Here is a 12809-nt window from a genome sequence, read left to right as displayed (position 1 = left end):
GTCAATTCAGGACATATCATTGGCACATCAGTAAGGTTTGTTGAGCAAATGAACAAATATATTCTTGAAAACAGCCCTGTTTTGGTAAAGCCCTGCCACAAACATAGTTATTCCATTGAATTCACCTTCAACCTCAGAAGCGTACCCATCATAATAATAATGATAACTTGTAAGAGAGAGACAGTGTGGTACTGAGAAGAGAACAGATTTGAAATCAGATGGATTAGCTCTATGACCCTGAGCATGTTTTTTGTTTTTTTCTTTTTTTTCTGAGCATGTTTTATCTCACTGAACTTCAGTTTACTTGTCTGTAATATGTGGGTAAATAGGTTGCAGGGTTCCTGTGAGATTTCTGTGAGCTAACACATGGGAAGTACCAGGCATATAACAGGCACTCAGTAAATGCCAATTCCCTTGGTGCTTTATAGCATATTTTTCAAAGAAGTCCACATTGATTATTCCATTGGAGTATCACAATCCAGGTGACATTCTTAATTTTGGAAAATTAGCTATGGTACATGACTACCGGTCCCAGAATATATAATTTGCAAATTAGAATAAAACATAAATCTGTATTTTAAAAGGTCTTCCATTTAAATTGTCATTATCCTTATATCTCTCCCCCTCACCAATAGAGCAGGGTGGAGATGGCAGCAGAGGTGCAAACCAACCGGCAACTGAATAACTTCAAATTCCCTCTCCCTCCCACTCTCCCTCCCTTCCTCCTCCTTCTTCTTCTCTTTCTCTGTCTGACACACACACACACACACACACACACACACACACACATGGCTTGAGGAAATAAAGAGAAGAAAAACATTTCAAGAAATAGTGTACATTTAGGACTCTCCAAGTGGAATTTCCTCTCTTTCCCTTCTTGGCTTTTATCCCTCTCAGCTAGTCAAAGAAAATGTGCACAGCTGGATGTGAGAGGCGGGGGAGTCCTGTGTACTCTGACTGCTGGCCCATCCCCTCCTCTGCCTGGGATTTCCCAATTAAGAAGCGATGAGGAGATGGAAGAAGAAATTTTTAAGGGAGGACAGAGAAGTTTACTCTAAACCAGAGAAAAGGAAGCAGGGAGACTCAGAATGCAGGCAGACGTCTACTGCTCTCTTTTCTTTTAGTTAATAACAGTTACTGCCAGCTGTTACTGCTGCTTTCAGATCTTCCTGGGTTTTTAAAAAGTGTATCTCAGGGACTTCCCTGGTGGTCCCGTGGGTAAGACTCTGCACTCCCAGTGCAGGGGGCCCGGGTTCGATCTCTGGTCAGGGAACTAGATTCCACATGCAAGCCACAACTAAGAGTCCACATGCCTCAACTAAGAAGCCCACATGCCACAATGAAGATCCTGGATGCCGCAACTAAGACCCAGCACAGCCAAAAATAAATAATAAATAAATATTTTTTTTAAAACGTATCTCAAATTTTCCTTATTTCTGTCATCCTTCCTGGTGTGCTTGTGGTTATAGAAGTTCATTAGTAAAAGCGGCAAACATGACTTCTTTATTAAAATTGATTTTTTTTCAAAATAGTCAATATATTATAAAACAGAGTTATTTTATTCTTAAATATTTAATACAATTATAAGTGGTAGTGTGACATCTCAGGCTACTTGCCACTACCAGCTCATGCCCACTCCTTGCTAACCTGGCTGCCCTTTTGCTTGGAACAAATTCCACTTTAGCTTCCTAAATATTTGTCTCTATGTCAGCCTTCTTGTTTCATCTTCTTTTTTGCCAGATTAGGGGTTTTTGATGGTTGGGGGGAGGGAGTGCTGCAGATAGGCAATTGTTTAACTTGTCTCTATGTTACGATTTTAAAAGCAATGTCAGGAACTGTCTCCCACCTCTCCAGACACATCAGAAGTCTCACTATTGATGAGTATGCCTTTCCACGCTGCTGTGTTTTTGCATAGTGATATGTAACTCTGGAGAACTGTGACCAACTTCTGAAATTTTTCTCTCTGACAGATGAACTTTTATTACTCTTCAAAATCCTATCCAAATGCCATCTCTTGTGAAATGATCTTTGCTTCTTTTGAGCAGTTTATTTCTTGAATCATTTCTACTTCTCTGTTCCCATAGTGCACGGAACACATTTCTACCATGCATACTATGGTATCCTTTTCATTTCTGTCTCCTCCATGTAGACTGTGATGGGTCTGAATGTTTTAAGGACTTTTAATACATAATACCAGCTTGCTCTCTAGAAAGGTTTGCACTAATAAACACTCCACCATCAGTATGAGTACCATTTTTCTTCCACTCCAACAAACACTAGATAGAATAATTTTTAAAAGTTTTGCTAATTTGGTAGACCAAAACTGGCATCTCATTATTATTCAAACTTACATCACATGTGGTGAAACACTGACCAATACGTTTTTGTGTAATAATGGCTATTTGTGTTTTGAACTAGTCATATTTTGAGCTCGATTCAATTCTGTTATTTTATTATTAAGCACTCCACCCACCCCAACCTCTTACCCCATTCTGTTTAGCCCTTCTGGGGATTATAGTACTTATTTGCAAAACCGCACTATGGTGATCTGATTAAGTTACTTCATGGGAAAGTACTATTAAGGCCATAATATTTTCCTGGAAAACAGCAGTGCTGACTTAATTCTTTGTGGTTATCTCTGCCCAGTCACACTACTTCTGAATTACACATCACTACCAGTAAGTCCAATAAAAATTTATTCCAAATGAAGTATCACTAATAAATCTGGAAATAATTTGAAAAGTCCCTGGTATCAGTGGAAATATTTTTTATGCTAATAAAATTTTATAATATATTTTATGTATTTGTGTTGAAGAACCTTATCAGGGAAAGAGGAAGTGGATTTAGAAAATGGTTAGAAAGTTTGTCAGTATTCGATTTCACGTGAATTTTAATAGTTCCCTGTTAATGACAATAATGATAGTGGACTAACAATAACAGCAACAACAATAATAACTAAGATATATTGAGTGTTTAAAAGGTGATGGGCATTGGGAATTCCCAGGCGGTCCAGTGGTTAGGACTCTGCACTTTCCCTGCCAAGGGCGCAGGTTCCATCCCTGGTTGGGGAACTAAGATTCCAAGCCTAGCAGTGTGGGCAAAAAAAAAAAAAAAAAAAAAATGATGGACATTATTCTAAAGGCTTTACACATTTTAGCAGATTTAGTCTTTATAACTTACTCTACCCATCTCCAGCCTACTCAGTTTCCTGAGAGCTGAGGTTTACAAACAACATTGTTGGAGTCACTTGCCATCTGGCCTTTAGGGTGTCTGGCCAGTGGGAAACAGGTAGGAGATTGGAGGGAGGCAAGAGGAGGGAGATTGGGGCCTATATTTCCTGGCCTCCTTCCCATCAGCTTGAGGCAATTATCCGCATCCTCTGCTAAAGGATGCAGCTCTTGTCTTGTAACCATTTGCGAGAATCTACCCTCTGCATGCTAGGAATTCATTCTTCCCTTTGTGCCCTGGTGGTAATAGGCTCTGCTCAAACCTTCACAGCCAGTTCCTTTATTAAAGCTTCTCCATTATCCTCCTGGAGTGCACTCTCTCTTTTCCGGCCAGGATCCTGGCTGATATGCTTGACTGATAATTTATAGAATTCTCAGTTAGAAATTATCCTCCTCAGAATTTTAATGACATCAAAGCTTCATTGCATCAAGCTTTCCAGTGTTGCTGTTGAGAAGTCTGATGATATTTTGATTCCTGAATTTCTTTCTCCCCAACCCCAGAATCTTGTTAAATCTTCTCTTTGTCCCTGGTGCTGTGAAATTTCATGAAGTTGTATGTTCTTCGAGAGACTTTCCCCACCATTGTTTTGGATGGTGGGCTCCTAGCATCTGGAATACTCAAATATTGGGAATTTTTCTTTTTTCTCTTTTTTTTTGGCCATGCTGTGCAGCTTGCGGGATCTTAGTTCCCCAACCAGGCAGGGATCGAACCATGTCCCCTGCAGTGGAAACGTGGAGTCCTAATCACTGGACCGTCAGGGAAGTCCCTTGGGAATTTTTCTTGATTTATTTGCTGCTTTCTCCTCTCTGTTTCTCAAGTTTTCTCTTTCTAGCATTCATATTACTGTATATTAGACGTTGGAACTTATTGTCTTATCCTCTAGTTTTCCTGATCTCTTCTTCTGTCTTTCACACTTGTCTTTTTTGTTTACTTTTCGAGAGATTTCCCTAACTTTATCTTCCAACACTTCTATTCAGTTTTTCATTTCTGCCATCATTCCTCTCCCTGCTCCACCCTCCAACCCCTTGAGATTGCTCTTCTTCCCCTGGAATGAACCCTTTTAAAAGTAGATATTTATATTTCATGGATGTACAGTCCTTTTGACTGAATAAGGATATTGGTTTGTTGGATTTTGAAATTTTCTTCTCTCTACTTAGTCTCTGTTGCCTCCAAGTCCCTTTTGTTCATTTGTTTTCATCACTGTTTTTTGTATTAGATGCTTTCTCAGTTTCTGGTGACCCTTGAGTGTTTGCTCATACTTAAGAATTGGAAGTAAAAAGAGGAAGACCCAGAGTACACAGGTGAGTCTTGTTGGCCGGGATCTTCATTTTAGGGTGATTTGGCCAGGCTGTGTTGTTGTGAAAGGTAGCTTAAGTCTGAGCTCTTAGACTGGTCCTATTCCCCAGATAAGAATCTTCCAATAACTTGCTTGGAAGAGATAGTCTGGCTGCCATTACCTGGAAGCCGAGTGGGGAAAGAAACCAGGGCCTCATCATTCATTATGAAAATATCCACTTAATACCTCTGTTTTGAGTACATTACTTCTACTCTCTATTGTAACTGATTTTGGCCTGTCCAGAGATCCTCTATTTTGCCCTCTTCAAAGGGGGAAAACAACCCTTGAGTCTTCTATAGAAGGAGAAGAGCAGTGATTAAGCTGATCAGAGTTGGGGTATGGATCTGGGAGTTACGATGATTACTCGACACACTTTCAACCAATTCTCACATTTTTACCACTTATGCAAGTATATGACACTATCAATTTTTGAGCATTTTTCTTTTGCTCTACAGTGTAATGGTTACTTCTCAGATTCCCTCACTACTAAGACAGGATCAAGCTTCCTTGTTCTGCTAAGGTAGTTGCCACTCACGTCTGTTTTCTAGCATCCAAAATCTTCATATTAGATAAAGATCTTTTAAAATATACCCATTTAGTGTCATTTTAGTGGGATTTCAGGAAGGAGAGAATAGTAATGCATTTGTTAAATCCACCATGTTTACCTATTTAAACCTAATTATAACTTTCTATGGCTGAAAAAAAAGAGATCCATAATAACCTGTTGTTTGCTTTCTATATACTTTAAAACGCTTCCTTCCCCAATATGTGGCTGTTTATTGATTGCTAATGAAACAAGACCACTTTACAATTGTTGATACTGGTAAGATATATTATTCTTATATGAAAACGAGTGATCTTCTGAAAAAGCAAGGTAACTCAAGAACTGTGCTCTGATATCACTGTGAGAATATCATATTAACAAGTTAATAATAGTCCACAATTTTGCCCTTAGCCATGGCCACCATGCAAACTGTGGCATTTTGTTCTAGCACTCTCATCTACCTTTTGAGAAATCTCCCAATACATGTATTTTCAGTGGGAGATAGTAGCCAGCTTGGCCTTGACAGATTCAGGGGACATATGGCTTTGGATCTTCCTATTGGACACTGTCCTGCACTTTGTCATGCAAGGTTGTGAGGTCAGATCTATCACAGAGGCAGAGGCCTTGTTGTCCTCTTAGGTGACCATTGCCATGGTTTCTGTTGCTCAGCCTGGTCATACTGTCCACCCTGAGATTATTCCCATTTCTCAAGTGGGGCCATCTGGCCTCTCATCAATTTGGTCAGCCCTGATGACCTTCTAATAAATTTCTTTTTTGCTTAAGATAGCCAGCCATGATTCAGTCACTTGCAGACAAAACCCTTGACTGATAAACATGGCAATAAAAGGAAGGCTATTTGCAAGTGCCACCGGAGGCTGGATGCTGGGATGGATAGACACAAGTTCAACAAGTCTTCAGAAAATAAATTGAAAATTCTTGCCCTATTAGGAATGGATGGCCAGTATCCCCTGCCTATGAAAATGATGGTCGACTTTTTACAATCTCTGCTGCTTACAGTCTAAGAGTAGATCAATGCTCACTTCTGTGCCTCTAAAACCCCATGTTAGTTTTATCAGAGCCAAAGAAAATGACTCACTAATGAGCACCAGATTTGCCTTTGTCTAAAACGCCAAGAGAGTTGTTTAGTGATATGTGGGAATAATCCCTGAAAAATAGCATAAATCTAAAAGAGTCCGTAATAAATTAGGTGGGAAACAAAAGTCATTTTTGGTCGGCCAATATTATATTACTCCTATACATTCAGTTAAATACGTTCAATTTGACTTATAAGAGTTACTTGAGGTTGGCAGCAATCTAAAACGCACACACAACATCTTAAAATATTACAAGTACTAAAGAAATGCATGAAACGAGCTTAATGTAAAAATAATTTGAACAATACTGAAATATATAAAGTGAAACCAGAAAGGCCTCTTCCCTAATCCTCATTCTCCCCAATCTACCTCCAATCCCATTCCCTCGCCATACGTAATATATATGTTATTCCTACATATCTCTACACACCTTTGTAGATCTACACATTTTTACATGTTTGTAACCTTATTATACGTGTTACTCTGTGACATGTTTTCATTTATCCAATACATCTTAGTGATCTTTTCATGTAAATACATATAGATCTCCTCCATTCTTCTTTTTTTTTTTTTTTGCATAACAAGTTTATTTTTAAAAGGCATATAGACAGTAAACAAAGTAAACATCCCATCGAGATCTTAAACTTCAGCCAAGTGTTATCTGTCCTAGAATTGCTCCATTAAGTTCCAGTCTCTAGACGTCTTAAATTCAATAATCGTCATCTTCATCAGAGTCCATTACTTTTCTTCTGCTGAATTTAACTGTTGTTTTCTTTTCTGTTTGTTGGCTTACTTTTTCGAGGATTTCTATTAAACCTTGTTCTGATACCTTCCCACTTAGTTGTCCATACCGTGCCATCTGTATAAGGTAATTCTCTACTGCTTTAGTTTTCTCAGGCCTTACAAGTGCTAAGTTATTTAATCGGGCCCGGGCTGACTGATCCAGAACTTGGGCTAAGATACTGTTCCTCATTTCTGCTTCCCTTTGCTTTGCTTCCTGTTGTGCTACATCGCCAGGGTCCCCGTGCTTCGCTTGCAGCTCGGCCAGCCTGTGCTTCCTCAGCGCTTCGAGCTCCTCCTCCGCCATGGTGCGGCCGTCCGGAGAGAGCAGCCGCGGCCACGCTCCAGCCCACTCAAGAGACCGCTGGCAGCCCCTCAGCGCGCCCGCCACCCTCCCCACTCCTCCATTGTTTTTAATGATTACAGAGTATAAATAATATGGCTAGGGCTTCCCTGGTGGCGCAGTGGTTGAGAGTCTGCCTGCCGATGCAGGGGACATGGGTTCGTGCCCCGGTCCAGGAAGATCCCGCATGCTGCGGAGCGGCTGGTTCCGTGAGCCATGGCCACTGAGCCTGTGCGTCCGGAGCCTGTGCTCCGCAACGGGAGAGGCCACAACAGTGAGAGGCCTGCGTACCACAATAATAATAATAATAATAATAATATGGCTAAACACAATTAACTTGGTGAGTCCCACATTTATGAACTTTTGTTGTTTTGATTTTTCTCTATACAAACAACGCTAACATGGATATCCTGTGTTTTATATTTCTATATGCATTTAAGTTTTCTGTATGATAAACTATTCCCAGCAGTAGAATTGTTGGTTAAAGGCTGTGCATGTTTAACACTTTGAAAGATCCTGCCCCCCCAAAAGATCTGCTATGACTTTAATTTGCATTTCTATGTTTACTAGTGGGTTTGAGCATCTTCATTCATGTCTTTGTTTGTGAAATTAACTGTTTATACTATTTGTGCACTTTCCTGTTGGGTTGGTTATCTCTTTCTTGTTGATTTGATTGAAAAACATATTTATAATGAACCATGTTCATTCTGTGCAGTAGAAGTCTGTAAACAAATGGCAGTTTTACCTCCTTACCCGCATTTGCCTTAATTGAAGCAATATAAAAGCCTAATGGCTTACTCAACTTTTTAAACTGCAATGTCAAGGAGTCAATCAGTGCCAGCCATAGGCATTAGTCCAACTTGTACTATATGTCACAAAGTAATTTAAAAAGACAAAAATATGACTGAAATAGTATTCTCTAGATAGCTCTTTTAAATTATATACGTTTAATTAATTTAAAAATTAGGGTATTTGGAGACCTAGATAAATTTATTCTAAAATTTATATGGAAAGGCACAGTCCCAAAATAACTAAAAGCATCTTGAGGAAGATGAATAAAGTGGGAGGAATCACTCTATCTGATATTATGGCCTACCAAGTAGCTATAGTGATCAAGGCAATGTGGTACTAGCCGAGGGGTAGACACACAGATAAATAGAAGCCAGAAATAGACTCACAGAAATATGTCCAACTAATTTTTTTTAAATAAATTTATTTATTTTATTTATTTTATTTTTGGCTGCGTTGGGTCTTCGTTGCTGCGCGCAGGCTTTCTCTAGTTGCGGTGTGCGGGCTTCTCATTGCAGCGGTTTCTCTTGTTGCGGAGCATGGGCTCTAGGTGCACAGGCTTCAGTACTTGTGGCTTACGGGTTCTAGAGCGCAGGCTCAGTAGTTGTGGCGCATGGGCTTAGTTGCTCTGCAGCATGTGGGATCTTCCTGGACCAGGGCTCAAACCCATGTCCCCTGCATTGGCAGGCGGATTCTTAACCACTGTGCCACCAGGGAAGCCCTGTCCAACTAATTTTTGACAAACATGAAACAGTAATTCAATTGAGGAAAAACAGGAATAGACTTTTGTTACTGAACCAGGCTTGTTTTGCCTGATGCACAACAAGGTTTGCAGCAAAGAGAGGGTTTATTCACAAGGCAGACCGAGGGAGGAGAGACAGGAGGACAAATCTGAAATCTGCCTGCCCGAAGGCCAGGGGCTTGGAGCATTTATAGGGTAAAGAATAAAGAAACAGGGTAGTCTGAGGTATAGGGAGCGTGGGGAGTGTGAGGAAAGGTGACTGGGAAAAGGTGTAATAATCGTGGTTCTGTACAAGCATGACTAAGCTATAGGCCTCTGCACATCCCAGAGGTCACCGAGTGGACACTTTTGTGGGCCCAGTTGAAGGGTTGGTGGTCCCATCCAGTCTTAACCAGCTCAGCTGGAACTAGACACAGCTGACTCTTGGCTTAACTCAAACTACCTGCAGCTGACTCCAAGTTTGTGGAATGATTACTCAGGTAAACATCTTTCTGTTTAGGCTATGTGCAGCTTGGAGGACATGCAAGTCTTTTGTAGCAACAATTAAAATCCCTTGATTAGTGAAGGCATGTTATAGGGGAAATGGATTTAACTAATGACTATCCCCAAAATGGTGCTAGAGCAACTGGATATCCATAGGTCAAAAAAGGAACCGAGACTTAAACCTCACATCTTATTAAAAATTAACTCAAATGGATTATGTACTCAAAGGCAAAATGTAAAACCAAACTTTTAGGGAAAAAACAAAACAAAAACAAAAACATGAGAAAACCTTCAGAATCTAAGACTAGGCAGAGACTTTAGGATCAAAGGACTAGGTCTTAGATTGGACCCTAAAACACTATCTGTAAAAATGAAAAACTAGTAAATTGGCCCTCATCAAAATGAAAAAATTTTTTCCTTTGCTCTAGGAAAAATGCTGTTAACAGGATGAAAAGGCAAGCTACAAACCGGGAGAAAACTTTGGAATTCATATATCTGACAAAGGACTAGTATCTAGAATAGATAAAGAACTCTCAAAACTCAATAGTAAAAAACCAAATAATCCAATTAGAAAAATAGGCAAACTTATGAACAGAATGTATAACTCACTGAAGGAAGTAGATAGTTGGCAAATAAGCACATTTAGATGTTCAACATCATTAGCCATTAGAAAATACAAATTTATGGGCTTCCCTGGTGGCACAATGGTTAAGAATCTGCCTGCCAAAGCAAGGGACACAGGTTCGAGCCCTGGCTGGGGAAGATCCCACGTGCCGCGGAGCAACTAAACCCATGTGCCATAACTACTGAGCCTGAGCTCTAGAGCCCACGAGCCACAACTACTGAGCCCACGTGCCACAACTACTGAAGCCCTGCACCTAGAGCCCGTCCTCTGAAACAAGAGGAGCCATTACAGTGAGAAGCCCGGGCACTGCAACAAAGAGTAGCCCCCACTCACTGCAACTAGAGAAAGCCTGCGCACAGCAACAAAGACCCAACACAGCCAAAAATAAATAAATAAATAAATTTATAAAAAAAAAAGAAAATACAAATTTAAAACTGCAATGAAATATCACTATACATCTATCAGAATGACTATAATTAAAAATAATGACAACACCAAATGCTGATGAGAATGCATATAAACTGGAATGCTCATACGTTGCTGGTAGGAATATAAAATGGTAAGCCCATTCTGAAAACAGATTGGTGGTATCTTATAAAATTAAACATGCAAAGACAACCCTCAGAATGGGAGAAAATATTTGCAAAGTCTGATAAGGATCTAGTATCCAAAATATATAAAGAACTCTTACAACTCATCAATAAAAAGGCAACCCAATTTAAAATATGAGAAAAGCATCTGAACAGACATTTCTCCAAAGAAGATATACAAATGGCCAATAAGCACATGAAAAGATGCTCAATATCACTAGTGATCAGAGAAATGCAAATCAAAACCACGATGAGATACCACTTCATACCTACTAGGATGGCTAGAATTAAAAAGTCAGATAATAACAAGTGTTGATGAGGATGTGGAGAAATCAGAACCTTTATAACACTGCTGGTGAGAATGACAAATGGTGCAGCCACCTTGGAAAACAAGGTGGCTGCACCATTTGAAGTTCCTCAAAAATTTAAACATGGAGTTACCATATGACCCAGCAATTCCACTCCCAGGTATATGCCCAAGAGAAATGCATATATATGCTCATGCAAAAACTTGTACATGCATGTTCATAGCAGCATTATCCATATAGCAAAAGATAGGAACAAGCCAAATGTCCATCAGCTGATGAGTGGATCAACAAAATGTGCTGTATCTATATAATGGAATATTATTCAGCCATAAAAGGAACAAAGTACTGATACTTGTTAGAACATGAATGAACCTTGAAAACATGCTCAGTGAAAGAAGCCAGTCGCAAAACCCCCACATAATTACACATATATGAAATGTCCAGAAGGGGCAAATATAGAGATAGAAATTAGATTAGTGGTTGTTTAGGATTGGAGGGTTGGGGAGACTGGGGAATGATAGCCTAGGGATGTGGGGTATCTTTTTTTTTTTTTTTTTTTGAGGTATGGAGGCCTCTCACAGTTGTGGCCTCTCCTGTTACAGAGCACAGGCTCCGGACGCGCAGGCTCAGCGGCCATGGCTCACGGGCCCAGCCGCTCCCGGACCAGGGCACGAACCCCTGTCCCCTGCATCGGCAGGCAGACTCTCAACCACTGCGCCACCAGGGAAGCCCTGGGGTATCTTTTTGAGGTGATGAAAATGTTTTAAAATTAATTGTACTGATGGTTGCACAACTCTGTGAATACACTAAAAATCATTGAGTTGTACACTTTAAATGGGTGAACTATATTTCAATAAAACTGTCACAAAAAATACCTAAACGTTCAACCACTATATGGCCCCAAAATTGTACTCTTGGGCACTTATCTTAGAGAAATGGGAAGTGTATGTCACTTAAAAATCTGTACCAAAATGTTCATAGCAGCTTTATTTGTAAGAGCCAAACCCAGAAAGTACACTGATGTCCTTCAAACAAACTGTGACACATCTATTCCTTGGAGTACTACTCAGGAATAAAAAAGAATGAATTATTGTGAATCACAGACACTTGGACAAACCTCCAGGGAATTATGCTGAATGAATAAATCGAATCCCCAAAGTTCACATACTGTATCATTTCATTTATAAAAAAATTCTCTAATGACAAAATTATAGAAATGGAGAACTAATTAGCCATTTCCAGGGGTCAGGGGGTGGGGTCGGGGGAGGCAGAGGGAGGTGGGTATGTCTTTAAAAGGGCAATGTGAGGAATCTTTGTGGTGAGGGGCCTGTCCGTTTCTTGACTGTATCAATGTCAGTAACCTGGTTGCGATGTTGTTGTACCATAGTTTTGCAAGACGTTCCCATTGAGGGAAACTGGGTAAAGGGAGTATGGGATCCTTCTGTATTATTTCTTACAACTGCATGTGAACCTATAATTTTCTCGAAATTAAAAGTTTAATTAAAGAAAAAAGACTAGGCACAACGAGGGCAGGAGTTTTGTATAATATTTAACAGAAAAATTGATTAGTAAAAAAATTATGGTAGATATCTTCAAGTCAACTGTATATTCAGAAAAGTTCCTTCTTGGAAAGGAAGCATTCATTTCAACACCTTAATTTCTTTTAATTAAATTAATTTTTTATTTTTTTTGGCTGTGCCATGTGGCTTGCGGGATCTTAGTTCCCCGACCAGGGATTGAACTCGGGCCCTCAGCAGGACCACCTAACCACTGGATCACCAGGGAATTCCCTAAATTTAATTTTAAATTTTTATCAGACTTTTAAAAGTCAGACAGTTCTAGGGGCTTCCCTGGTGGTGCAGTGGTTAAGAATCCACCTGCCAATGCAGGGGACACGGGTTCGAGCCCTGGTCTGAGAAGATCTCACATGCCGCAGAGCAACTAAGC

General features: G+C 39.9%; 2 protein-coding genes across 4 annotated transcripts in view; one reads left to right on the top strand and one right to left on the bottom strand.

The window, feature by feature from the left end:
• The first annotated feature begins 4444 nt into the window (after positions 1 to 4444).
• NMI (N-myc and STAT interactor) overlaps positions 4445 to 12809 on the top strand; it is a 68765-nt gene continuing 60400 nt past the window's right edge. For all 3 annotated transcript variants that reach the window (XM_082630292.1, XM_082630294.1, XM_082630295.1), the window contains exon 1: positions 4445 to 4529. The gene's annotated coding sequence lies outside the window, so the exon portion shown is untranslated. The remainder of the gene's footprint in view (positions 4530 to 12809) is intronic.
• Positions 6768 to 7375, bottom strand: LOC309809493 (programmed cell death protein 5-like). The gene has a single exon (XM_082630613.1). It carries the CDS (start codon positions 7287 to 7289, stop codon positions 6912 to 6914), a length of 378 nt encoding a protein of 125 aa, XP_082486739.1. The 5' UTR covers positions 7290 to 7375; the 3' UTR covers positions 6768 to 6911.

The sequence above is a fragment of the Mesoplodon mirus genome, assembly GCF_964341445.2.
Source record: "Mesoplodon mirus genome assembly, chromosome: 8".
In the NCBI taxonomy this organism is placed as follows: domain Eukaryota; kingdom Metazoa; phylum Chordata; class Mammalia; order Artiodactyla; family Ziphiidae; genus Mesoplodon; species Mesoplodon mirus.
This window is presented reverse-complemented; position numbering and strand designations above follow the sequence as displayed.

Excerpts from the sequence above, each read along its gene's own strand:
- LOC309809493 (XM_082630613.1), bottom strand. The coding sequence starts at position 7,289 with ATGGCGGAGGAGGAGCTCGAAGCGCTGAGGAAGCACAGGCTGGCCGAG.